A 27,401-nucleotide genomic window follows, 5' to 3' on the forward strand; every position below is an offset into this window, starting at 1 on the left:
CTGAAGTACTAATACCAGACTGAAGTACTAATACCACAGTGAAGTACTAATACCACAGTGAAGTACTAATACCAGACTGAAGTACTAATACCACACTGAAGTACTAATACCAGACTGAAGTACTAATACCACACTGAAGTACTAATACCAGACTGAAGTACTAATACCACACTGAAGTACTAATACCACACTGAAGTACTAATACCAGACTGAAGTACTAATACCACACTGAAGTACTAATACCAGACTGAAGTACTAATACCACACTGAAGTACTAATACCACACTGAAGTACTAATACCAGACTGAAGTACTAATACCACAGTGAAGTACTAATACCACACTGAAGTACTAATACCACAGTGAAGTACTAATACCAGACTGAAGTACTAATACCACAGTGAAGTACTAATACCACACAGAAGTACTAATACCACACTGAAGTACTAATACCACACTGAAGTACTAATACCACAGTGAAGTACTAATACCACACTGAAGTACTAATACCAGACTGAAGTACTAATACCAGACTGAAGTACTAATACCACACTGAAGTACTAATACCAGACTGAAGTACTAATACCAGACTGAAGTACTAATACCAGACTGAAGTACTAATACCACACAGAAGTACTAATACCACACTGAAGTACTAATACCAGACTGAAGTACTAATACCACACTGAAGTACTAATACCACACTGAAGTACTAATACCAGACTGAAGTACTAATACCAGACTGAAGTACTAATACCACACTGAAGTACTAATACCAGACTGAAGTACTAATACCACACTGAAGTACTAATACCAGACTGAAGTACTAATACCACACTGAAGTACTAATACCACACTGAAGTACTAATACCACACTGAAGTACTAATACCAGACTGAAGTACTAATACCACACTGAAGTACTAATACCAGACTGAAGTACTAATACCACACTGAAGTACTAATACCACACTGAAGTACTAATACCAGACTGAGTACTAATACCACACTGAAGTACTAATACCACTGAAGTACTAATACCACACTGAGTACTAATACCACACTGAGTACTAATACCAGACTGAAGTACTAATACCACACTGAAGTACTAATACCAGACTGAAGTACTAATACCACACTGAAGTACTAATACCACACTGAAGTACTAATACCAGACTGAAGTACTAATACCACACTGAAGTACTAATACCACACTGAAGTACTAATACCAGACTGAAGTACTAATACCACACTGAAGTACTAATACCAGACTGAAGTACTAATACCACACTGAAGTACTAATACCAGACTGAAGTACTAATCCCAGACAGAAGTACTAATACCAGACTGAAGTACTAATACCACACTGAAGTACTAATACCAGACTGAAGTACTAATACCAGACTGAAGTACTAATACCACACTGAAGTACTAATACCACAGTGAAGTACTAATACCACAGTGAAGTACTAATACCACACAGAAGTACTAATACCAGACTGAAGTACTAATACCAGACTGAAGTACTAATACCAGACTGAAGTACTAATACCAGACTGAAGTACTAATACCACAGTGAAGTACTAATACCACACTTAAGTACTAATACCACAGTGAAGTACTAATACCACAGTGAAGTACTAATACCACACAGAAGTACTAATACCAGACTGAAGTACTAATACCAGACTGAAGTACTAATACCAGACTGAAGTACTAATACCACACTGAAGTACTAATACCACACTGAAGTACTAATACCACACTGAAGTACTAATACCACACTGAAGTACTAATACCAGACTGAAGTACTAATACCACACAGAAGTACTAATACCACACTGAAGTACTAATACCACACTGAAGTACTAATACCACACTGAAGTACTAATACCACACAGAAGTACTAATACCACACTGAAGTACTAATACCACACTGAAGTACTAATACCAGACTAAAGTACTAATACCAGACTGAAGTACTAATACCAGACTGAAGTACTAATACCACACAGAAGTACTAATACCAGACTGAAGTACTAATACCACACTGAAGTACTAATACCACACTGAAGTACTAATACCAGACTGTAAAGTACCACATTAAACACCTTTGATAAATAAGTTGACTGGATCAATCCTTAATAAAAAATAAATACATTAAATGAAAGAATTATTATCCATAAAAATATTTTTTAAATAAAGCAATAAATTCGTAAAAAAATAAAACAGTACATAGTAAATTAATACAAGAAACTCATTCATAACATTTACATTTAACAAATAAACAAGTTAATATTAAATGCCTTATTTAACACATAAAGAGGAATTCCACCTAAAGGGTAATCAGTGCAGCACACACACATGAAGTGGTGAAGCGTAACCGATACCGGTTATTGATCGGCGACGCCCGTCTCCTACCACGGCGGCTCGGCGGCCTCGGGGTCCGAGTCGTCGCTGCTGACGCAGGCGTTCATGGCGTCGTCGCTCAGGAGGTCGGTGGGCCGGCCGGGCCGCTGGCACGCGCCCAGAGAGCCGCGCTCCGCCTGGAACACGCCGTCGTACAGCAGCTCGTACAAGATGGCTGCCGTATTGATCACAAACAAATCACCGAGACGCGAGTAAATACACAATTTTACTTTGGGGTCAACATCGACTGTTGAGAGAATGAATAGTTCACATGTTCAACGTTTGGCTTCATGCTTCTTTCTTTACAGGTTCGTATCCGAGTCTCAAAGTACTACGTGTCAAAGTACGTACGAAATGAATAAAGACGTTTTGTTTTTTAAAGGACACCAAAAATATATATATATATATATATTAAAAACTTTAGATTTGAACAAAACAAAGAGAAAACACAGTAACTGTACTTTGTGTATTTCACAGTACAAGTACCTCTACTACGAGTCTTTTCATGCTACTTTAAATACTTTTACTTCACGAACAGATTTTACTTCACAAATTAAGATTTTATTAAAAATATAAAACTTATAAACTATAATTCTTATAATCCGGACGCCTCATTCCGTTCCGCGACCCGTCATCGATTCCCCGTCATTGATTATTGATCACTCACACTGGCACAGGGCAGCGCCTCTGATGAAGCCGACGGAGTAAACGCTGTCGTAGTGATTCCCGTTCAGGAAGCACAGCCGCACCTGAGGGAGAGATTACCTCATCAATACCTGATCAACACCTCATCAATATATCATCAATACCTCATCAATATATCATCAACACCTCATCAATATATCATCAATACCTCATCAATACCTCATCAACACCTCATCAATATATCAATACCTCATCAATATATCATCAATACCTCATCAATATATCAATACCTCATCAATATATCATCAATACCTCATCAACACCTCATCAATACCTCATCAACACCTCATCAACACCTCATCAATATATCAATACCTCATCAATACCTCATCAATACCTCATCAATACCAGGGTTTTTCCTGCATAGAGGACATTTGGGCGAGCGCCTAAGCCGTTTTCCTGAGCGCCTATGACAAAAAAAAGTCTGCGATGGAAAAAAACAACAAAAACAAACGGTGTTCATCACGTCAGCGAATATGTTCTCAATAGTGTGTTTCAAGTCGGCTACAGCCGAACCCTCGTTCTGTTTGGATCAATAGTAATCGAGTTAATAAGCGTGTCTTCTTGTCTGATCAATACTGTGAGGTGAATGGACAGAGCGGCCAGCTGCTGATCACTCAACCAGATCTGCCAACTCTCACGGTTTCGCCGTGTGACACACGCTTTTGCATGTTTTCACGCTCTCACGCCACACAACCAATTTCTCACGGAAAAAGAAATTCTGATTTTGGCCCGAGGCGCGTTGGTTCCTTTTCAAACTCCGCGACGATAGATGGCGCTAAGGAGCGCATCTATAAACCTATTCGCTGCATAGACATCTTATTTACCCCCAAAGAGTCCCGGAGTTAGCAACAGAAGAAGATTTTCAAACAGACACAACGAGCAGAGACTACGGTGTGTGAATGCAGGGCTCTCAAGTGTCACGCATTTCGGTCTGACGTCACGCACTCCCGCCACACGTCGTATTTCTCACGCTGAAAAAACTCTCGGCTATTTAATGTTTTAATGTGCCGCAGCGCGCCAACATGAGCCGCGCTGCCCTCTCCGTGGAGGAATCAAGCGCTCCCCTGGAGTTCTGCTGTGAGCCACTTATCAGCCAATCAGAAAAAAGAAATGGGCTACACAATAGCCAATCAGAAAAAACCGTATCTGGGTAAGATTTAATCCAGCAACCAATGAAAATAAAGCATCCTGGATAGATATGTCCCTCTTGCCTGTCTTCAAAACTTAAGAGCCCTGTTAATGACATGTGGTTCAATTAAGTTCTCACTCTCTTAAACTTTAAATCTTAAAATAATGTGTTGTGTTTGTGCGTGTGATTTTGTGTGGTGACGTAAACTCAGCTGTCATAAGGAGCAGCAGGAGAGCACCGTGTTAACCTCTTGGTATCCTGCATGCTCAACACATCAGAGCATTGTTTGTTAAGGCGGCCCACATAGCATTTATCACTTTATTTACAAGCCTAGGAAAAGGACCCTCTAAAAAAAAATTCAAAACAGCACTTTGAACAAGTAAAATGTATTATAAATAATTTAACATAAAGACAGGACATTTGTGCAATAGAATTAGGCATGTTTTTGTAAATGAGAGGAGAGTTATTAAAAAACATTTTAATTATTTAAGGTCGCAAAGATGCCTCGTAAGAGACCTTTGCCAGGCCAGAAGGCAGGGTACAACATGGGTACAACGCCACATTAATTCAAATTTCCTGATATTTGAGCCACCACCGTGTGTGGCTGCGTGCGCGGCAACATTTTGGTCACCCCCGACAAAATCTCACTCCAAGGTTTTTTGAAAAGTTGGCAGCTCTGACTCAACAGCCTGACGTGCACGAATACACCTGGACTATTGTCAATAGGGATGCACCGATCTGATCGGCCGATATTCCCATTATCGGTTTTGATCGGCGTTCTCAAAACGGCCGATCAGATGATGTCACATCTGCGAGAAAAACTATCAGACGTTTCAATCGCAACGCAACGGAGACGATGCGCCCGGCGAGGGCCGCAGAGTGAGAGGTCAGAGGTCAGAGGGGATCCTCACCACCGAGCGGCGTCCCCGTCCCCCGAGTTGAATCTCTGGGTCGACTCTCACATGTCTGCCCCTAGAGACGCTCACGCTAAACACATTCCATCGGGAGCTAAGAGGGTTTTGATAACGTTAGCTGAAGGATTTATGTGACAACATCCGGTTTTGCAAAGTTAGCGGAAAGAACCACGTGAAACAACATCCGTTTTTCAAAATAAGATGTCGACAAATCATACACCAACATATAAAAGTAAACAGTGAAGTGATTTAGTATCTTTAGAGATCGTTTCTGAGATTTAGCTTAAATTCTGCTAACATTAAAACATTGTTACTGAACCAAGGAAGAGTTTATAAAAATAAGTCAGACTTTTGTATGTTAAACAAAGTCCTGTAAATAGATCTCCCCAAGAGTTCCAGGAAATGAATGATGCAGATGTGTTCCATACATATCTGAAATCCCCTACAATAGTAATCAAACAATTTTAATGTATCAATTAGGACATTTTTCAAAGTAAAAGTCCTAAATGTTTAAAGAAATCTGTAATTTCTTTAATGTTTGAGGTGCTTTATATATGTATTTCCTCTTTCCTCATAGTCCTCACAGCAATAATGCTACACAATAAATAGAATGCTTCAATCGACACCGTGATCGGTGATCGGTATTATCGGATCGGCAGATACTGATTTCAGTGATCGGTGATCGGCACCAAAAAACCTGATCGGTGCATCTCTAGTTCTCAATCCATTAGCCTATCTATTTTAGCAAAATGATTTCCTCAAGCATTGCCTCCATTATTTATTGGGAAAAAAATTAAAAAATATACATATATATATAAACTATGTCTATATATCTATAAACTATACATATATAAACTATACACATATATATATAAAATGATTAAGTGCGTGTATCGGGCAGAGGGCGTCACCTTGTCCCGGAAGTGGTTGTCTGTGATGTGGACGGCAGGTTTTCCAGGTTCCTGGAAGATCAGGAAGTCTCTCCTGCAGGAGAACCCAGAAACACTTTAATGATGAGAAGTCTAATAATGTGAATTATTAGACTTCTAATAATGTGAATTATTACAGGAACGGGATTCACTTTGGTTTAACTGTATTTATCTTTTGGGAGACGCACTTTGTACGAGAAGAAGTTTGATTTTTATCTTTACAGGACGAGTTTAATTTAGTTTATCATTTAAAATTGTGAAACTGAAAAGTATATTTATACACATCGTGTACGTTTCCCCCTGAAGCGGATCATATATATAAATAAATAATTTATTTTGTAAACATTAATATATATTTATATTAAATTAAAAATATATTAATAAATACATATATGAATGAAAATATATATATATATATATTTTTACATTAATATATATATACACACACACATTAAATTCAATAAATATATCTATGAATGAAAATATATATATATATATCAATATATAAAAAATATATACATTATAAAAATATATATATATACACATACATACACACACATATGTATTATTTCTAGGGATGCACCGATCTGATCGGCGCCGATCCATATCGGCCGATATTCCCATTATCGGTTTTGATCGGCGTTCTCAAAACGGCCGATCAGATGACGTAACATCCGAGAGAAAAACTATCAGACGTTTCAATCGCGGCGCAACGGAGACGATGCGCCCGGCGAGGGCCGCAGAGGAAAACAATAATGTTCTAAATGGTATAAAAGCTGTAATTAGAGTCCCGTTTGTGTGACTTCCTGTTTCAGCGCCATAGAAGAAGAGAAGTCGTACTTGTACATGACGGCCAGCGCGTTGATCTCCACCTCGCCGACCCATTGCTGCAAGAAAGAAAGCGTCAGAACCAGAGCCCTCGGGGCGAAGGTGTTCCGCCGCTCCGTTACCTGCGGGTCCTGCAGCTTGAAGACGTAGTCCTCAAAGTCTCCTTCAATGAACTGAAACACACAAACTCAGTGAAACACTTGGAACTCGTTCTGGCGTCGAGGTCGTCGCGTCTACCCACCGCCTCGTAGCTGCCTCGGTTCTCCTTCAGGAACGCCACGCACTGGGCCCGCACCTCGGTGTGGAGGCTCTGGCAGTGCAGCACCTACACGGGTCAGAGGTCAAAGGTCACCAACAAGAGCGGGTTTCCTTTGGGACACCAGTGGTGGCCTGCAGGGCGTGTTCTAGAAGTGTAAGAGGCAACACTTGGAGACCTACATGTGGAGTTTAGCTATGAAAGGATATACGAGGATGTTTTATTAATTTATTTCAACAGAGTTTAATAATTCTTTTTAAATGCTGTTGCATCATAAATACCCTAGTGTCCCTTTTTATATATATTCTGCTTTTTTCTTCTCTGCTGTTGCCACTAACATGTTAAGTTTAAATGTATTTTCTTATTGACAATTTATGAAATCTGTACATGTACACATGTTGACTAAAGAACTTTTAAATAAAAGTACAAGACACTAGCATAATATGCAAATGTCTTCTCCTTGTTTCCCGATGTTAAAAACACTTTCCTTCTCTACTGGTGTAATTTTATTTATCTTCAAGGAGACGCACTTTGTATTAAAATAAAATATTATTTTAAAAGGATGTTTTATTTGTATATGTACAGAAGCAGCTATATTTATATTTCTATATATTTTACAGGACCAATTTTATTAATATATTTATTATTTTTTAGAGGCATTTTTATTTATATTATTTACACAACCATTTAGCTTATTTTATATTTACAGAAGTATTTGTATTTATAATATTTACACCACCAGTTTAATTTAGTATATTATATTTCCAGAAGTATTTTTATTTATATTATTTACTCGACGAGATTAATTTAGTTTATATTTTCAGAAGTATTTTTATTTATATTATTTACTCGACGAGATTAATTTAGTTTAGATTTCCAGAAGTATTTTTATTTATATTATTTACTCGACGAGATTAATTTAGTTTATATTTACAGAAGTATTTGTATTTATATTATTTACACGACGAGTTTAATTTAGTTTGTTTACTCTTTCCAGAAGCAGCTCGATGTCGAAGCGGCTCATATGCGCGTGCAGTCCGGCGCGCGCCTGTCAGCCTCGCGCTGACATTACGGCGCACGAGCCCAGCGCCGGGACCAAGCCTAGATCGCGTCACGTGTCTCGTGTTTTTCTTCTTCTTCTTCTTCGCACCAGGAAGAGAGTAGGAAACTTCTCTCACCTGCTCGGCGACCGCCCTGAACAGGCACGAGCCGTCCTTGGCGATCCTCTTGCGATGCAGGCCCAGCGTCTTCAGGTAGTCGTCCATGAGTTTCTCGGCTCCCTTCTCCTCGCTCCCGCCGCCGCCGTCCATGCTGCCCGGAGCTGGTGAACGGACGCGACCCGCGCGCGCTTTAACAGCCGCAATCTACGACACGCCAACGGCTACACGTGAATGCGTCGGCGCCGAGGAGCGTTCAACGTGAACACGACGAGGGCGACGCGAGCACGGCGGCGTCTGGTTCCGCTTCCCAGGAAGCTCGTTCCGGAGACGCGGCTGCCTGAAAGTGAAAGTAGCGCCGTCAAACTTTAGCTCCCAGCTAGCGACACGCCTCTTCCGGTCGCTCGGCGTCGAGCTAGGCGGGACGCGTCACAGCACTTCCGGTCGGTCAACAGAGTAAGAGTCTAAATGACAAATAAAGTTAAACGGCGGTGGAAGAAGTACTTAAATATCTTACTTGAGTACATATTTTATCACAAGTAAAAGTACATATAAATAATCATAAACCTTCCGGTTGATCGGCGTCAGCTTAGGCGAGGAGCTTCATAGCACTTCCTGTTGGTCAACAAAATAAGAGTCTAAATGACAAATAAAGTTAAACGGTGGTGGAAGAAGTACTTAAATATCTTACTTGAGTACATATTGTATCACAAGTACATATAAATAATCATAAACCTTCTGGTTGATCGGCGTCAATTTAGGCGAGGCGCTTCATAGCACTTCCGGTTGGTCAACAAAATAAGAGTAAATGAAACAAATTATGTTAAACGGTGATGGAAGAAGTACTTAAATATCTAACTAAATATTGTATTACAAGTAAAAGTAGGTGTAAATAATCATTTACATTTCTGTTAATTATATTTTGTATCAATAATCTGAATCTGCAAAGTAACAAAAGCTGTAAAATACAGTTTTTTTTTGCAATACTCAAATTAGGTACAATTACCTCAGTTGTATTTAAGTAATTGTTAGTTACTGTTTGAAAATACAATTTATTTATTTGTATATAAATATATATTTATATATCTAAAAATATATGCATTTTTAGATATCAATATTTATTTATATGAATATATACATATATATGTATATATGTAACATATTGTCATTCAGCCAACTGTCCCTTTAAGAGCACGTATATTCTCTGTCATCCTTCAGGCTTTGACCTTTTGACCAGGAGTAGAAAGTGATCGCCACCTCCTCCTCTTTCCTTCTTTCACCTCTCTCCTTCACCTCCTCCTCTTTCCTTCTTTCCCCCCTCTCCTTCACCTCCTCCTCTTTCCTTCTTTCACCCCTCTCCTTCACCTCCTCCTCTTTCCTTCTTTCACCCCTCTCCTTCACCTCCTCCTCTTTCCTTCTTTCACCTCTCTCCTTCACCTCCTCCTCTTTCCTTCTTTCACCCCTCTCCTTCACCTCCTCTTTCCTTCTTTCACCCCTCTCCTTCACCTCCTCTTTCCTTCTTTCACCCCTCTCCTTCACCTCCTCCTCTTTCCTTCTTTCAGCCCTCTCCTTCACCTCCTCCTCTTTCCTTCTTTCACCCCTCTCCTTCACCTCCTCCTCTTTCCTTCTTTCACCTCTCTCCTTCACCTCCTCCTCTTTCCTTCTTTCACCTCTCTCCTTCACCTCCTCCTCTTTCCTTCTTTCACCCCTCTCCTTCACCTCCTCCTCTTTCCTTCTTTCACCTCTCTCCTTCACCTCCTCCTCTTTCCTTCTTTCACCTCTCCTTCACCTCCTCCTCTTTCCTTCTTTCACTCCTCTCCTTCACCTCCTCCTCTTTCCTTCTTTCACCTCTCTCCTTCACCTCCTCCTCTTTCCTTCTTTCACCTCTCTCCTTCACCTCCTCCTCTTTCCTTCTTTCACCTCTCTCCTTCACCTCCTCCTCTTTCCTTCTTTCACCCCTCTCCTTCACCTCCTCTTTCCTTCTTTCAGCCCTCTCCTTCACCTCCTCTTTCCTTCTTTCACCCCTCTCCTTCACCTCCTCTTTCCTTCTTTCAGCCCTCTCCTTCACCTCCTCTTTCCTTCTTTCACCCCTCTCCTTCACCTCCTCCTCCTCTTTCCTTCTTTCAGCCCTCTCCTTCACCTCCTCTTTCCTTCTTTCACCCCTCTCCTTCACCTCCTCTTTCCTTCTTTCAGCCCTCTCCTTCACCTCCTCCTCTTTCCTTCTTTCAGCCCTCTCCTTCACCTCCTCCTCTTTCCTTCTTTCACCCCTCTCCTTCACCTCCTCTTTCCTTCTTTCACCCCTCTCCTTCACCTCCTCCTCCTCTTTCCTTCTTTCAGCCCTCTCCTTCACCTCCTCTTTACTTCTTTCACCTCTCTCCTTCACCTCCTCCTCCTCTTTCCTTCTTTCAGCCCTCTCCTTCACCTCCTCCTCTTTCCTTCTTTCACCTCTCTCCTTCACCTCCTCCTCTTTCCTTCTTTCACCCCTCTCCTTCACCTCCTCCTCCTCTTTCCTTCTTTCACCTCCTCCTCCTCTTTCCTTCTTTCTCCTTCACCTCCTCCTCTTTCCTTCTTTCACCCCTCTCCTTCACCTCCTCTTTCCTTCTTTCAGCCCTCTCCTTCACCTCCTCCTCTTTCCTTCTTTCACCCCTCTCCTTCACCTCCTCTTTCCTTCTTTCAGCCCTCTCCTTCACCTCCTCTTTCCTTCTTTCACCTCTCCTTCACCTCCTCCTCTTTCCTTCTTTCACCCTCTCCTTCACCTCCTCCTGTTTCCTTCTTTCACCGCTCTCCTTCACCTCCTCCTCTTTCCTTCTTTCACCCCTCTCCTCCTCACCTCCTCCTCTTTCCTTCTTTCACCCCTCTCCTTCACCTCCTCTTTCCTTCTTTCACCCCTCCTCTTTCCTTCTTTCACCCTCTCTTACCTCCTCCTCTTTCCTTCTTTCACCCCTCTCCTTCACCTCCTCCTCTTTCCTTCTTTCACCCCTCTCCTTCACCTCCTCCTCTTTCCTTCTTTCACCCCTCTCCTTCACCTCCTCCTTTCCTTCCTTCCTTCACCTCCTCCTCTTTCCTTCTTTCACCCCTCTCCTTCACCTCCTCTTTCCTTCTTTCACCTCTCTCCTTCACCTCCTCCTCTTTCCTTCTTTCCCCTCTCCTTCACCTCCTCTTTCCTTCTTTCACTCCTCTCCTTCACCTCCTCTTTCCTTCTTTCACCTCTCTCCTTCACCTCCTCCTCCTCTTTCCTTCTTTCAGCCCTCTCCTTCACCTCCTCCTCTTTCCTTCTTTCACCCCTCTCCTTCACCTCCTCTTTCCTTCTTTCACCCCTCTCCTTCACCTCCTCCTTTCCTTTCTTCACCTCCTTCACCTCCTCCTCTTTCCTTCTTTCACCCTCTCCTTCACCTCCTCCTCTTTCCTTCTTTCACCTCTCTCCTTCACCTCCTCCTCTTTCCTTCTTTCACCTCTCTCCTTCACCTCCTCCTCCTCTTTCCTTCTTTCACCCATCTCCTTCACCTCCTCTTTCCTTCTTTCACCTCTCTCCTTCACCTCCTCTTCCTTCTTTCACCCCTCTCCTCCTCCTCCTCTTTCCTTCTTTCACCCCTCTCCTTCACCTCCTCCTCCTCTTTCCTTCTTTCACCCCTCTCCTTCACCTCCTCCTCTTTCCTACTTTCACCTCTCTCCTTCACCTCCTCCTCTTTCCTTCTTTCACCCCTCTCCTTCACCTCCTCTTTCCTTCTTTCACCCCTCTCCTTCACCTCCTCCTCTTTCCTTCTTTCACCTCTCTCCTTCTTTCCTCCTCTCACCTCCTCCTCTCTTCCTTCCTTCCTCCTCTTTCCTTCTTTCACCTCTCTCCTTCACCTCCTCCTCTTTCCTTCTTTCACCTCTCTCCTTCACCTCCTCCTCTTTCCTTCTTTCACCTCTCCTTCACCTCCTCTTTCCTTCTTTCACCCTCTCCTTCACCTCCTCTTTCCTTCTTTCACCTCTCTCCTTCACCTCCTCTTTCCTTCTTTCACCCCTCTCCTTCACCTCCTCCTCTTTCCTTCTTTCACCCCTCTCCTTCACCTCCTCCTCTTTCCTTCTTTCACCCCTCTCCTTCACCTCCTCCTCCTCTTTCCTTCTTTCACCCCTCTCCTTCACCTCCTCTTTCCTTCTTTCACCCCTCTCCTTCACCTCCTCCTTTCCTTCTTTCACCCCTCTCCTTCACCTCCTCCTCTTTCCTTCTTTCACCCTCTCCTTCACCTCCTCCTCTTTCCTTCTTTCACCTCTCTCCTTCACCTCCTCCTCCTCTTTCCTTCTTTCACCCCTCTCCTTCACCTCCTCTTTCCTTCTTTCACCTCTCTCCTTCACCTCCTCTTTCCTTCTTTCACCCCTCTCCTTCACCTCCTCTTTCCTTCTTTCACCCCTCTCCTTCACCTCCTCCTCTTTCCTTCTTTCACCCCTCTCCTTCACCTCCTCCTCTTTCCTTCTTTCACCCCTCTCCTTCACCTCCTCTTTCCTTCTTTCACCGCTCTCCTTCACCTCCTCTTTCCTTCTTTCACCGCTCTCCTTCACCTCCTCTTTCCTTCTTTCACCTCTCTCCTTCACCTCCTCCTCTTTCCTTCTTTCACCCCTCTCCTTCACCTCCTCCTCTTTCCTTCTTTCACTCCTCTCCTTCACCTCCTCCTCTTTCCTTCTTTCACCTCTCTCCTTCACCTCCTCCTCTTTCCTTCTTTCACCTCTCTCCTTCACCTCCTCCTCTTTCCTTCTTTCACCTCTCTCCTTCACCTCCTCCTCTTTCCTTCTTTCACCTCCTCCTCTTTCCTTCTTTCACCCCTCTCCTTCACCTCCTCCTCTTTCCTTCTTTCACCTCTCTCCTTCACCTCCTCCTCCTCTTTCCTTCTTTCACCCCTCTCCTTCACCTCCTCCTCTTTCCTTCTTTCACTCCTCTCCTTCACCTCCTTCCCTCTTCATTCTTTCACCCTCTCCTTCACCTCCTCCTCTTTCCTTCTTTCAGCCCTCTCCTTCACCTCCTCCTCTTTCCTTCTTTCACCTCTCTCCTTCACCTCCTCCTCTTTCCTTCTTTCACTCCTCTCCTTCACCTCCTTCCCTCTTCATTCTTTCACCCCTCCTTCACCTCCTCTTTCCTTCTTTCACCCTCTCCTTCACCTCCTCCTCTTTCCTTCTTTCACCCTCTCCTTCACCTCCTCCTCTTTCCTTCTTTCACCTCTCTCCTTCACCTCCTCTTTCCTTCTTTCACCCTCTCCTTCACCTCCTCCTCTTTCCTTCTTTCACCTCTCCTTCACCTCCTCCTCTTTCCTTCTTCACCCTCTCTCCTCCTCCTCTTCCTTCTTTCACCCTCTCCTTCACCTCCTCCTCTTTCCTTCTTTCACCCTCTCCTTCACCCCTCCTCTTCCTCCTCTTTCCTTCTTTCACCTCTCTCCTTCACCTCCTCCTCTTCCTTCTTTCACCTCTCCTTCACCTCCTCCTCTTTCCTTCACCCCTCTCTCACCTCCTCCTCTTTCCTTCTTTCACCCCTCTCCTTCACCTCCTCCTCTTCCTTCTTTCACCCTCTCCTTCACCTCCTCTTTCCTTCTTTCACCCTCTCCTTCACCTCCTCTTTCCTTCTTTCACCTCTCCTTCACCTCCTCCTCTTTCCTTCTTTCCCCCTCTCCTTCACCTCCTCCTCTTCCTTCTTTCACCTCTCCTTCACCTCCTCCTCTTTCCTTCTTTCACCCTCTCCTTCACCTCCTCCTCTTTCCTTCTTTCACCTCTCCTTCACCTCCTCCTCTTTCCTTCTTTCACCCTCTCCTTCACCTCCTCCTCTTTCCTTCTTTCACCCCTCTCCTTCACCTCCTCCTCTTTCCTTCTTTCACCCCTCTCCTTCACCTCCTCCTCTTTCCTTCTTTCACCTCTCTCCTTCACCTCCTCCTCTTTCCTTCTTTCACTCCTCTCCTTCACCTCCTCCTCTTTCCTTCTTTCACCTCTCTCCTTCACCTCCTCCTCTTTCCTTCTTTCACTCCTCTCCTTCACCTCCTCCTCTTTCCTTCTTTCACCCCTCTCCTTCACCTCCTCCTCTTTCCTTCTTTCACCCCTCTCCTTCACCTCCTCCTCTTTCCTTCTTTCACCCCTCTCCTTCACCTCCTCTTTCCTTCTTTCACCCCTCTCCTTCACCTCCTCTTTCCTTCTTTCACCTCTCCTTCACCTCCTCTTTCCTTCTTTCACCCCTCTCCTTCACCTCCTCCTCCTCTTTCCTTCTTTCACCTCTCTCCTTCACCTCCTCCTCTTTCCTTCTTTCACCTCTCTCCTTCACCTCCTCCTCTTTCCTTCTTTCACCCCTCTCCTTCACCTCCTCCTCTTTCCTTCTTTCACCCCTCTCCTTCACCTCCTCTTTCCTTCTTTCACCTCTCTCCTTCACCTCCTCCTCTTTTCTCACTCCTCTCCTTCACCTCCTCCTCTTTCCTTCTTTCACCTCTCTCCTTCACCTCCTCCTCTTTCCTTCTTTCACCTCTCTCCTTCACCTCCTCCTCCTCTTTCCTTCTTTCACCTCTCCTTCACCTCCTCCTCTTTCCTTCTTTCACCCCTCTCCTTCACCTCCTCCTCTTTCCTTCTTTCACCTCTCTCCTTCACCTCCTCCTCTTTCCTTCTTTCACTCCTCTCCTTCACCTCCTCCTCTTTCCTTCTTTCTCCTTCACCTCCTCCTCCTCTTTCCTTCTTTCACCTCTCTCCTTCACCTCCTCCTCTTTCCTTCTTTCACCTCTCTCCTTCACCTCCTCCTCTTTCCTTCTTTCACCCCTCTCCTTCACCTCCTCCTCTTTCCTTCTTTCACCCCTCTCCTTCACCTCCTCCTCTTTCCTTCTTTCACCCCTCTCCTTCACCTCCTCCTCTTTCCTTCTTTCACCCTCTCCTTCACCTCCTCCTCTTTCCTTCTTTCACCCATCTCCTTCACCTCCTCTTTCCTTCTTTCACCTCTCTCCTTCACCTCCTCCTCTTTCCTTCTTTCACCCCTCTCCTTCACCTCCTCCTCTTTCCTTCTTTCACCCCTCTCCTTCACCTCCTCCTCTTTCCTTCTTTCACCCCTCTCCTTCACCTCCTCTTTCCTTCTTTCACCCCTCTCCTTCACCTCCTCCTCCTCTTTCCTTCTTTCACCTCCTCCTCTTTCCTTCTTTCACCTCTCTCCTTCACCTCCTCCTCTTTCCTTCTTTCACCTCTCCTTCACCTCCTCCTCTTTCCTTCTTTCCTCTCTCCTTCACCTCCTCCTCTTTCCTTCTTTCACCTCTCCTTCACCTCCTCCTCTTTCCTTCTTTCACCTCTCTCCTTCACTCCTCCTCTTTCCTTCTTTCACCCCTCTCCTTCACCTCCTCTTTCCTTCTTTCACCCTCTCCTTCACCTCCTCCTCTTTCCTTCTTTCTCCCCTCTCTCCTCCTCCTCTTTCCTTCTTTCACCCTCTCCTTCACCTCCTCCTCTTTCCTTCTTTCACCCTCTCCTTCACCTCCTCCTCTTCCTTCTTTCACCCCTCTCCTCCTCCTCCTCTTTCCTTCTTTCACCCCTCTCCTTCACCTCCTCTTTCCTTCTTTCACCTCTCTCCTTCACCTCCTCTTTCCTTCTTTCCCCTCTCCTCCTCATCCTCTTTCCTTCTTTCACCTCTCCTTCACCTCCTCTTTCCTTCTTTCACTCCTCTCCTTCACCTCCTCCTCTTTCCTTCTTTCACCTCTCTCCTTCACCTCCTCTTTCCTTCTTTCACCCCTCTCCTCCTCCTCTTTCCTTCTTTCACCCCTCTCCTTCACCTCCTCCTCCTTCTTTCCCCTCTCCTTCACCTCCTCTTTCCTTCTTTCACCTCTCCTTCCTCCTCCTCTTTCCTTCTCACCCTCTCCTTCACCTCCTCCTCTTTCCTTCTTTCACCTCTCTCCTTCACCTCCTCCTCTTTCCTTCTTTCACCTCTCCTTCCTCCTCCTCTTTCCTTCTTTCACCCTCTCCTTCACCTCCTCCTCTTTCCTTCTTTCACCTCTCTCCTTCACCTCCTCTTTCCTTCTTTCACCCCTCTCCTTCACCTCCTCTTTCCTTCTTTCACCCCTCTCCTTCACCTCCTCTTTCCTTCTTTCACTCCTCTCCTTCACCTCCTCCTCTTTCCTTCCTTCACCTCTCCTTCACCTCCTCTCCTCTTTCCTTCTTTAACTCCTCTCCTTCACCTCCTCCTCTTTCCTTCTTTCACCTCTCTCCTTCACCTCCTCCTCTTTCCTTCTTTAACCTCTCTCCTTCACCTCCTCCTCTTTCCTTCTTTCCTCTCTCCTTCACCTCCTCCTCTTTCCTTCTTTCACCCCTCTCCTTCACCTCCTCCTCTTTCCTTCTTTCACCCCTCTCCTTCACCTCCTCTTTCCTTCTTTCACCTCTCTCCTTCACCTCCTCCTCTTTCCTTCTTTCACCTCTCCTTCACCTCCTCCTCTTTCCTTCTTTCTCCTCTCCTTCACCTCCTCCTCTTTCACCTCCTCCTCTCTTCCTTCTTTCACCTCTCCTTCACCTCTCTTTCCTTCTTTCCCCTCTCCTTCACCTCCTCTTTCCTTCTTTCACCCTCTCCTTCACCTCCTCCTCTTTCCTTCTTTCACCCTCTCCTTCACCTCATCCTCTTTCCTTCTTTCACCCCTCTCCTTCACCTCCTCTTTCCTTCTTTCACTCCTCTCCTTCACCTCCTCTTTCCTTCTTTCACTCCTCTCCTTCACCTCCTCCTCTTTCCTTCTTTCACCCCTCTCCTTCACCTCCTCCTCTTTCCTTCTTTCACCTCTCTCCTTCACCTCCTCTTTCCTTCTTTCACCTCTCTCCTTCACCTCCTCCTCTTTCCTTCTTTCACCCCTCTCCTTCACCTCCTCTTTCCTTCTTTCACCTCTCCTTCACCTCCTCCTCTTTCCTTCTTCACCCTCTCCTTCACCTCCTCCTCCTTCTTTCACCTCCTCCTCTCCTCTTTCCTTCTTTCCTCTCCTTCACCTCCTCCTCTTTCCTTCTTTCTCTCCTCTCCTCCTCTCTTTACCTCCTCCTCCTCTTTCCTTCTTTCACCCCTCTCCTTCACCTCCTCTTCCTTCTTTCCTCTCCTTCACCTCCTCTTTCCTTCTTCCTCCTCACCTTCTTTCCTTCTTTCACCGCTCTCCTTCACCTCCTCTTTCCTTCTTTCACCTCTCTCCTTCACCTCCTCTTTCCTTCTTTCACCTCTCTCCTTCACCTCCTCCTCTTTCCTTCTTTCACCTCTCTCCTTCACCTCCTCCTCTTTCCTTCTTTCACCCTCTCCTCCTTCACCTCCTCCTCCTCCACTTTCCTTCTTTCACCTCTCCTTCCTCCTCCTCTTTCCTTCTTTCACCCTCTCCTTCACCTCCTCCTCTTTCCTTCTTTCACCCTCTCCTCCTCCTCCTCTTCCTTCTTTCACCTCTCCTTCACCTCCTCCTCCTCTTTCCTTCTTTCACCTCTCCTTCACCTCCTCCTCTTCCTTCTTCCTCTCCTTCACCTCCTCCTCTTTCCTTCTTTCCCCTCTCCTTCACCTCCTCCTCTTCTTTCACCTCTCTCCTTCACCTCCTCCTCTTCCTTCTTCACCTCCTCTTCACCTCCTCTTCTTTTCACCCCTCTCCTTCACCTCCTCCTCTTTCCTTCTTTCACCCTCTCCTTCACCTCCTCCTCCTCTTTCCTTCTTTCACCCTCTCTCCTCCTCCTCCTCTTTCCTTCTTTCACCCCTCTCCTTCCCTCCTCCTCTTTCCTTCTTTCACCCCTCCTTCACCTCCTCCTCTTTCCTTCTTTCACCCTCTCCTCACCTCCTCCTCCTCTTTCCTTCTTTCACCCTCTCCTTCACCTCCTCCTCTTTCCTTCTTCCCTCTCCTTCACCTCCTCCTTTCCTTCTTTCACCCTCTCCTTCACCTCCTCTTTCCTTCTTTCACCCCTCTCCTTCACCTCCTCCTCTTTCCTTCTTTCACCCCTCTCCTTCACCTCCTCCTCTTTCCTTCTTTCACCTCTCCTTCACCTCCTCCTCCTCTTTCCTTCTTTCCTCCTCTTTCCTCCTCCTCTTTCCTTCTTTCACCCCTCTCCTTCACCTCCTCCTCTTTCCTTCTTTCCCCTCTCCCTTCACCTCCTCCTCTTTCCTTCTTTCACCTCTCCTTCACCTCCTCCTCTTTCCTTCTTTCACCCTCTCCTTCCTCCTCCTCACCTCCTCCTCTCTTCACCTCCTCCTCTTTCCTTCTTTCACCTCTCTCCTTCACCTCCTCCTCTTCCTTCTTTCACCTCTCTCCTTCACCTCCTCCTCTTTCCTTCTTTCACCTCTCCTTCACCTCCTCCTCTTTCCTTCTTTCACCCTCTCTCCTCCTCCTCCTCTTTCCTTCTTTCACCTCTCCTTCACCTCTCCTCCTCCTTCTTTCACCTCTCCTCCTCCTCCTCTTTCCTTCTTTCACCCTCTCCTTCACCTCCTCCTCTTCCTTCTTTCACCTCTCTTCACCTCCTCCTCTTCCTTCTTTCACCTCTCCTCCTCCTCCTCTTTCCTTCTTTCACCTCCTTCACCTCCTCCTCTTTCCTTCTTTCACCCTCTCCTTCACCTCCTCTTCCCTCCTTTCCTCTCCTTCACCTCCTCTTTCCTTCTTTCACCCCTCTCCTTCACCTCCTCTTTCCTTCTTTCACCTCTCCTTCACCTCCTCCTTCTTTCCTTCTTTCACCTCCTCCTCTTTCCTTCTTTCACCCCTCTCCTCCTCCTCCTCTTTCCTTCTTTCACCCCTCTCCTTCACCTCCTCTTTCCTTCTTTCACCGCTCTCCTTCACCTCCTCCTCTTTCCTTCTTTCACCCTCTCCTTCACCTCCTCCTCTTTCCTTCTTTCACCTCTCCTTCACCTCCTCCTCTTTCCTTCTTTCACCCCTCTCCTTCACCTCCTCCTTTCCTTCTTTCACCCCTCTCCTCCTCATCCTCTTTCCTTCTTTCACCTCTCCTTCCTCCTCCTCTTTCCTTCTTTCACCCTCTCCTTCACCTCCTCCTCTTTCCTTCTTTCACCCTCTCCTTCACCTCTCTTTCCTTCTTTCACCCCTCTCCTTCACCTCCTCCTCTTTCCTTCTTTCACCCCTCTCCTTCACCTCCTCCTCCTCTTTCCTTCTTTCACCCCTCTCCTTCTCCTCTTTCCTTCTTTCACCCCTCTCCTTCACCTCCTCCTCTTTCCTTCTTTCACCCCTCCTCCTCCTCTTTCCTTCTTTCACCCCTCTCCTTCACCTCCTCCTCCTCCTCCTCTTTCCTTCTTTCACCTCTCCTTCACCTCCTCCTTTCCTTCTTTCACCCCTCTCCTTCACCCCTCCTCCTCTTTCCTTCTTTCACCTCTCCTTCACCTCCTCCTCTTTCCTTCTTTCACCTCTCTCCTTCACCTCCTCCTCTTTCCTTCTTTCACTCCTCTCCTTCACCTCCTTCCCTCTTCATTCTTTCTCTCCTCTCCCCTCCTCTTTCCTTCTTTCACCCCTCTCCTTCACCTCCTCCTCTTTCCTTCTTTCACCTCTCCTCCTCCTCCTCTTTCCTTCTTTCACCTCTCCTTCACCTCCTCCTCTTTCCTTCTTTCACCCTCTCCTTCCTCCTCCTCTTTCCTTCTTTCACCTCTCCTTCACCTCCTCCTTTCCTTCTTTCACCTCTCCTTCCTCCTCCTCCTCTTTCCTTCTTTCACCCCTCTCCTTCACCTCCTCCTCTTTCCTTCTTTCACCCTCTCCTCTCCTCCTCCTCCTCTTCCTTCTTTCACCTCTCCTTCACCTCCTCCTCTTTCCTTCTTTCACCCTCTCCTTCACCTCCTCTCCTCTTTCCTTCTTTCACCCTCTCCTTCTCCTCCTCTTCCTTCTTTCACCTCTCCTTCCTCTTTCCTCTTTCCCTTCACCTCCTCCTCCTCTTTCCTTCTTTCACCCCTCTCCTTCACCTCCTCCTCCTCTTTCCTTCTTTCACCTCTCTCCTTCACCTCCTCCTCTTTCCTTCTTTCACTCCTCTCCTTCACCTCCTCCTCTTTCCTTCTTTCACCCCTCTCCTTCACCTCCTCCTCTCCTTCTTTCACCTCTCTCCTCTTTCCTTCTTTCACCCTCTCCTTCACCTCCTCCTCTTTCCTTCTTTCACCCCTCTCCTTCACCTCCTCCTCTTTCCTTCTTTCACCCCTCTCCTTCACCTCCTCCTCCTCTTTCCTTCTTTCACCCCTCTCCTTCACCTCCTCTTTCCACCTCCTCTTTCCTTCACCTCCTCCTTTCCTTCTTTCACCCCTCTCCTCCTCATCCTCTTTCCTTCTTTCACCTCTCTCCTTCACCTCCTCCTCTTTCCTTCTTTCACTCCTCTCCTTCACCTCCTCCTCTTTCCTTCTTTCACCCCTCTCCTTCACCTCCTCCTCTTTCCTTCTTTCACCTCTCTCCTTCACCTCCTCCTCTTTCCTTCTTTCACCCCTCTCCTTCACCTCCTCCTCTTTCCTTCTTTCACCCTCTCCTTCACCTCCTCTTTCCTTCTTTCACCTCTCTCCTTCACCTCCTCTTTCCTTCTTTCACCCCTCTCCTTCACCTCCTCTTTCCTTCTTTCACCTCTCTCCTTCACCTCCTCCTCTTTCCTTCTTTCACCTCTCTCCTTCACCTCCTCCTCTTTCCTTCTTTCACCCCTCTCCTTCACCTCCTCCTCTTTCCTTCTTTCACCCCTCTCCTTCACCTCCTCCTCTTTCCTTCTTTCACCTCTCTCCTTCACCTCCTCCTCCTTCTTTTCACCTCTCCTTCACCTCCTCCTCTTTCCTTCTTTCACCTCTCTCCTTCACCTCCTCCTCTTTCCTTCTTTCACCTCCTCCTCTTTCCTTCTTTCACTCCTCTCCTTCACCTCCTCCTCTTCCTTCTTTCACCCCTCTCCTTCACCTCCCTCCTTCACCTCCCTCTTTCCTTCTTTCCCTCTCCTTCACCTCCTCCTCTTTCCTTCTTTCACCTCTCTCCTTCACCTCCTCCTCTTTCCTTCTTTCACCTCTCTCCTTCACCTCCTCCTCTTTCCCTTTCTCCTTCACCTCCTCCTCTTTCCTTCACCTTCCTCCTCCTCTTTCCTTCTTTCACCTCTCCTTCACCTCCTCTTTCCTTCTTTCACCCTCTCCTTCACCTCCTCCTCTTCCTTCTTTCACCCTCTCCTTCACCTCCTCCTCTTTCCTTCTTTCACCCCTCTCCTTCCTCCTCCTCTTTCCTTCTTTCACCTCTCCTTCACCTCCTCCTCTTTCCTTCTTTCACCCCTCTCATTCACCTCCTCCTCTTTCCTTCTTCACCTCTCCTTCACCTCCTCCTCTTCCTTCTTTCACCCTCTCCTTCACCTCCTCTTCCTTCTTTCACCCCTCTCCTTCACCTCCTCCTCTTTCCTTCTTCACCCCTCTCCTTCACCTCCTCTTTCCTTCTTTCCCTCTCCTTCACCTCCTCCTCTTTCCTTCTTTCACCCCTCTCCTCCACCTCCTCCTCTTTTCTTTCACCTCTCCTTCACCTCCTCCTCTTTCCTTCTTTCACCTCTCCTCACCTCTTTCCTTCTTTCACCCTCTCCTTCCTCCTCTTTCCTTCTTTCACCCCTCCTTCACCTCCTTCCTTCTTTCACCCCTCTCCTTCACCTCCTCTTTCCTTCTTCTCTTTCACCCCTCCTCTTCCTTCTTTCACCCCTCTCTCCTCCTTCCTTCTTTCCCTCTCCTTCACCTCCTTCTTTCTTTCACCCCTCTCCTTCACCTCCTCCTCTTTCCTTCTTTCACCCTCTCCTTCACCTCCTCTTTCCTTCTTTCACCCTCTCCTTCACCTCCTCTTCCTTCTTTCACCCCTCCTCACCCTCCTCTTTCCTTCTTTCACCTCTCACCTCTCTCCTTCTTCACCTCTCCTTCCCTCCTCTTTCCTTCTTTCCCCTCTCCTTCCTCCTCCTCCTCACCTCTCCTTCTCCCTCCTCCTTTTCTTTCACCCCTCCTTCCTCCTCTTTCCTTCTTTCACCCTCCTCCTCTCCTTCTTTCACCTCCTCTTTCCTTTCACCTCTCCTTCACCTCCTCTTTCCTTCTTTCACCTCTCCTTCACCCTCCTCTTTCCTTCTTTCACCCTCCTTCACCTCCTCTTCCTTCTTTCACCCCTCTCTCTCCTCTTTTAACCAGATCTAACACTGACCTCCATATCACCTCCTTCCCTCTTCATTCTTTCTCTCCTCTGATGCCATTTAACCAGATCTAACACTGACCTCCATATCACATGTTTGTCATGCCGCTTGATGATTGGACGGCGTGCAGAAGCTCCTCTCCGCCCGCCGCCATGGAGACCTACAACATGCTAAGTAACCGTGGCAACACAACAGCAGGGGGGGGACCCATGGTGACTGACACTTCTCCTCCCACTCGTTTGAGGAGTGTGAGGAGTGACCTTCATCCCCGGTTCCTCTTTGAAACGCTCACTTTCCTTCTCCTCCTCTAATGCACTTTATGTCATTTTAACTGATTCTGTTTTTATACGACTCAAAGCTCCGAGTGGTGAGTAGTACTGATCGTAGTACTGCTCGTAGTACTGCTCGTAGTACTGCTCGTAGTACTGCTCGTAGTACTGCTCGTAGTACTGCTCGTAGTACTGCTCGTAGTACTGCTCGTAGTAGTACTACTCGTAGTACTGTGAGTACTCCTCGTGGTAGCACTGTGGTACTGCTCGTGGTGCTGAGTAGCACTCGTAGTACTACGTGGTACTGCATTACGTAGTGCACCGTAGTAGTGCTCGTAGTACTCGTAGTACTCCTCGTAGTACTGCTCGTAGTACTCGTAGTGCTGCTCGTAGTACTCGTAGTAGTACTCGTAGTACTCCTCGTAGTGCTCGTAGTACTCCTCGTAGTACTCCCAGTGGGTCGGGAGCCGCGTGTTGCGTAATCCTCAACAGACACAACGAGAACCGTTTCATTAAATGTTTATTCCTTATGTGCAAATTAGTTTTTACAAGGCGGTGAATTCACCTTTAGTGCGACGACGGCGAATCAACTGTAAGCTGCTAATAATAATCACTATATATACACATATGTGTATATATACACATATATGTGATGTATCTACATCACAGGTAGAATCAAGCAATATGAGTCATAAATACAGAAAAATATTTTTAAATCTGTTTTTTAATCATTTCTCGCCGTGTTTCTGTGTCATTTTGGAAACTTTAAATATGAATATAAAAAACACGATTGATCCGTTCATATTTTAGGAAGCGGACGTCTCCGTTCTTCTTCTTCTGCAGCTATTAGAGCGGCGGCACGTCTTCACCGCCCTCTAGTGGCCGAACGCCTTCACTGTGACGTCACTTTGACATCACTATGACGTTACTGTGAGGCGTTCGGTTGCACATTGAAAGAAGAAGAAGAAGAAGAAGAAGAAGAACGTCTGCGGCTCCCGACGTTTGATTGAAGCTCCGCCTCCAGTCGGCTCGCGGGTTTGATGCTGCGTTCAAGTTACATGCGACAGATGAGCTCCAGCTTAAAGAAAACAACAACAACAACAATAAATAAATGTGCACATTGTAGTTATTTGCGCTCTGGATTTAATTAACTTTTTTTAAGATTTTGGCACAATTTCTTTGTTATCACTATTCTGCAGAATATGAAGATAAAAAGCTTGGGGGCAAAGCTGCCCCGCCAAAATAAAATACCCACTTATATTTGATGTAGATAACATAAATCCATTCTTTTTTATTTATTTAATGTATTTAAACATTTAGATTATATAAATCCATTCTATATGTTTTTAAAGAAAGACTTGATACTTCGTCACCAATAAATTATTTTTACATTTTCTTCAGTTATTTTTACGTTTAACTACAACTAATGCAACTAATAAAACATTAATAATTTATAATCAGCTGGTGGCCGATGTGTAGAAAGGAGTTTGTTGATTTTGTGATTTTAAATCCAGAGGATGAATTACTTCAGTTGTGCGTACAAATCAGTTTTTCAATAAATAATACTCAGTAAAATATAAATTCTTTAACGATTGAAAAGAACACGATTCTAAAATGACTTTTTTTAAGTGCAACTTTTAAATCGAGACATTTTGTTTGTGTAAACAAACACATTATCAATACACAACACAAATATTAAAAATATCATCAGCGTCCTCCAGAAACCCCAATCAATAAAAACAGAAGACTCATTGATTATTAATGATTACTATTAATTAAATTAATAAGGAACAACTTTCAGGATCCATGGATTGATTTATTTTCAAGATCCTCAGATGTGAATATTTGCTTATTTTATTTTTGGAATAAAAAATATAAATTTTAAAGACGTCACTTTCACTATGTTCTTACATTTTAAATGATAATGAAAAAGGTTCTGAATTTAAAAAATAAATATAAGAGGAAGGATCCTTTATGAAGGATCATAAAGGATCCTTCATAAAGGATCCCTAATAAAGGATCACAAATGATCCTTAATAAAGGATCCCTCATAAAGGATCCTTAATACTGGATCACAAAGGATCCTTAATAAAGGATCATAATAATAAACAAGTTCCTGGAGGATGAGAGCGACATCAATAAATAAGTTAAATAGAGTTCAGGACTCAAAGCAGAGAAACACGAGCAGGATGCAACATCATGAGGAGGAGGAAGAGGAAGAGGAGGAGGAGACAAAGAAACTAGGAACAAGAGAGGGGAGGAGGAGATAAGGAATGGAGGGTGAGAGAGAAGAGGAGAGAAGAAGAAACAAGAGGAAAGGCAGAGAGGGTGGAGAGAAGAGGAGGAAGAGGGGAGGGGGAGGAGACAAGGGCAAGAGGGTGGGAGAGGGAGAGGAGGAGAAGAATAAACAGGAGAATGAGAAGAGAGAAAAGAAGAGGAGAAGAAACAAGGGGATAGGCAGAGAGGGTAAAGAGAAGAGGAGAAGGAAGGGAGGAGGAGGAGACAAGGAACAGAGGGGAGGGAGAAAGAAGAGAATAAGAAAGAAGAGGAGAGGCAGAGAGGGTGGATAGCAGAGGGAGGAGACAAGAAGGGTGGGAGAGGAGGAGAAGAGGAGGGTGATGGGGAAGGAGAGTAGAGGAAGATAGAACAGGAGGAGAGAAGAAGAAACAACGAAACAAGAAGAAGATGGATAGAAGAGGAAAAGGGAGGAGGAGACAAAGAGAGGAGAAAAGAAGCTTTCACAAAGGAGGTGTCAGGCCGAGGTAACCGAGGAAGGAGTTTTTAGAGGAGGAAGACGAGGAGGACGAAGGAGAGGAGGAGGAAGGAGGGCGTGGCTTCAGGGAGATGAGCGTGGTGATGGGGAGCAGAGGAGACAAGTCCCTCCACCCGGCCCGGTGGGAGAGCGAGGGATGAAGAGGAGGGAGGGAGGAGGAGCAGGAGGCGGTGTGCAGCCGCTGCAGGTGTTTGTTCGAGAGCTGGTCGCCGCCCACGTGGGCGCGGTGGGCGTGGCCCGGGTGCTTGACCTTGCAGTGCAGGCGCAGGCTGTCCCTGCGCTTGGCGCTGTAGGGGCAGAGGTCGCAGGTGAAGGGCCGCTCGCCCGTGTGCACGCGCACGTGCTCCACCAGCTTGTTGGCGGTGCGCGTCAGGTGACCGCAGCGGTCGCAGCGGTACTGGTTGCCCTGGCGATGACCCTGGAAGTGCACCAGCAGCTCCTGTTGCCCCGGAAACGACCTCTGGCAGATGCGGCAGCGGTGAGGCTCCGAGGCGCCGGCGGTCCCCGGACGGGTTGCCACGGCAACTGACGGGGAGGCGGAGGACGAGGTGACGGGGCATCTGGGGGGCGGGGGGGCACGCACACATAGTCCATGATAAAATAAAACACGCATATTTAATTAAGATTAGGATCATTTTGTACATTTTTAGAATACACATCTTTATATTTTGAGGTTTACATTTTTTATATTTTGAGAATTTATATATTTTTTATATTTTGAGAATTTATATATTTTTTATTTTGAGAATAACAAAATGTAATATTATTTTGAGAATAATAACATTTGATTTTTTGCAAATAATTTTTCTTACATTTTGAGAATGATTTAGAAAAATATATTTTGAGAATACATTTTCTTTTTAATTTTGAGAATAATTTTTTAATACATTTTGAGAATTATTTTAAACATTAATTTTGACAAATAAATTTTTTATATATTTTGAAGAATAATACAATTTTATATTTTGAGAATAATTTTTTTATATATTTTGAGAATAATTGTTTTTAAAATTGTGAGAATTTTTAAAAATATATATTTTGACGAATTATTTTGTTTATATTTTGAGAATAATACAATTTTATATTTTGAGAATTATTTTTTAAATATATTTTTATATATTTAACAATAATACAATTTTATATTTTGAGAATATTTTTGGGGGAAATCCTCAAAAAATTAAGTTAGAATTGTAATATTTAAAAAAGATTATGAGCAAAAATTCACAGTAAATAATATCCACTTAACGTAAATATTCAAATCTATTTTTTCTCAATAAACACATTTCTATCTGTCTCACCTCGTCTCTCCCTCGGCTCCCAGGAGCCCCTGCAGGTGCGTGTGGGCGTGAGCCCTCATCTCGGCCTCCTGATTGGTCGAGTGGTCGCACAAGCAGCAGTGCAGCGAGAAGGAGTCGTGCTCCCATTGGCGGTGGTCCGTCATGTGACTCTGGAACAGGCTCCGCCCCTCCATCTCAAAGCCACACACGTGACACCTGGAGGTGAAGAACAGATGTTTAGTATTGATTACATCAATAAATAATTTAAAATATAACTAAATAAAGCTCAATTAAAAGTCACACTATAAAAAATAATTTACAATAAATAATTAAAAATATAACTAAATAAAGCTCAATTAAAAGTCACACGATAAAAAATAATTTACAATAAATGAAAAATATAACTAAATAAAGCTCAATTAAAAGTCACACTATAAAAAATAATTTACAACAAATAATTAAAAATATAACTAAATAAAGCTCAATTAAAAGTCACACTATAAAAAAATTATTTACAATAAATAATTCGAAATATAACTAAATAAAGCTCAATTAAAAGTCACCTATAAAAAAGGTAATTTACAATAAATAATTAGAAATATCATGAAATAAAGCTCAAATAACTGACAACTAACAAAGGTCAAATTAAATGAAAGATTAAATGAAACGAGGAATATAAAGTTGT

General features: G+C 44.8%; 2 protein-coding genes across 2 annotated transcripts in view; both read right to left on the reverse strand.

Moving 5' to 3' along the window:
* otud4 (OTU deubiquitinase 4) overlaps positions 1 to 8,708 on the reverse strand; it is a 28,603-nt gene extending 19,895 nt beyond the window's left edge. The window contains exons 1-7 of the mRNA XM_056443231.1: positions 8,349 to 8,708; positions 7,156 to 7,239; positions 7,037 to 7,087; positions 6,927 to 6,973; positions 6,069 to 6,141; positions 3,074 to 3,155; positions 2,419 to 2,581 (exon numbers count right to left, since the gene is read on the reverse strand). Coding sequence (XP_056299206.1) covers positions 2,419 to 2,581; positions 3,074 to 3,155; positions 6,069 to 6,141; positions 6,927 to 6,973; positions 7,037 to 7,087; positions 7,156 to 7,239; positions 8,349 to 8,480 — 632 coding nt within the window. The 5' untranslated portion in view covers positions 8,481 to 8,708. The remainder of the gene's footprint in view (positions 1 to 2,418; positions 2,582 to 3,073; positions 3,156 to 6,068; positions 6,142 to 6,926; positions 6,974 to 7,036; positions 7,088 to 7,155; positions 7,240 to 8,348) is intronic.
* Positions 8,709 to 25,100: 16,392 nt separating this feature from the next.
* Positions 25,101 to 27,401, reverse strand: part of LOC130212238 (zinc finger protein 64-like) — a 3,238-nt gene continuing 937 nt past the window's right edge. Inside the window, exons 3-4 of the mRNA XM_056443432.1 lie at positions 26,738 to 26,932; positions 25,101 to 25,999 (exon numbers count right to left, since the gene is read on the reverse strand). Of these exons, the coding sequence (XP_056299407.1) occupies positions 25,405 to 25,999; positions 26,738 to 26,910 (768 nt within the window). The 5' untranslated portion in view covers positions 26,911 to 26,932 and the 3' untranslated portion in view covers positions 25,101 to 25,404. The remainder of the gene's footprint in view (positions 26,000 to 26,737; positions 26,933 to 27,401) is intronic.

Source organism: Pseudoliparis swirei, chromosome 21 (assembly GCF_029220125.1).
Source record: "Pseudoliparis swirei isolate HS2019 ecotype Mariana Trench chromosome 21, NWPU_hadal_v1, whole genome shotgun sequence".
Lineage (NCBI taxonomy): Eukaryota > Metazoa > Chordata > Actinopteri > Perciformes > Liparidae > Pseudoliparis > Pseudoliparis swirei.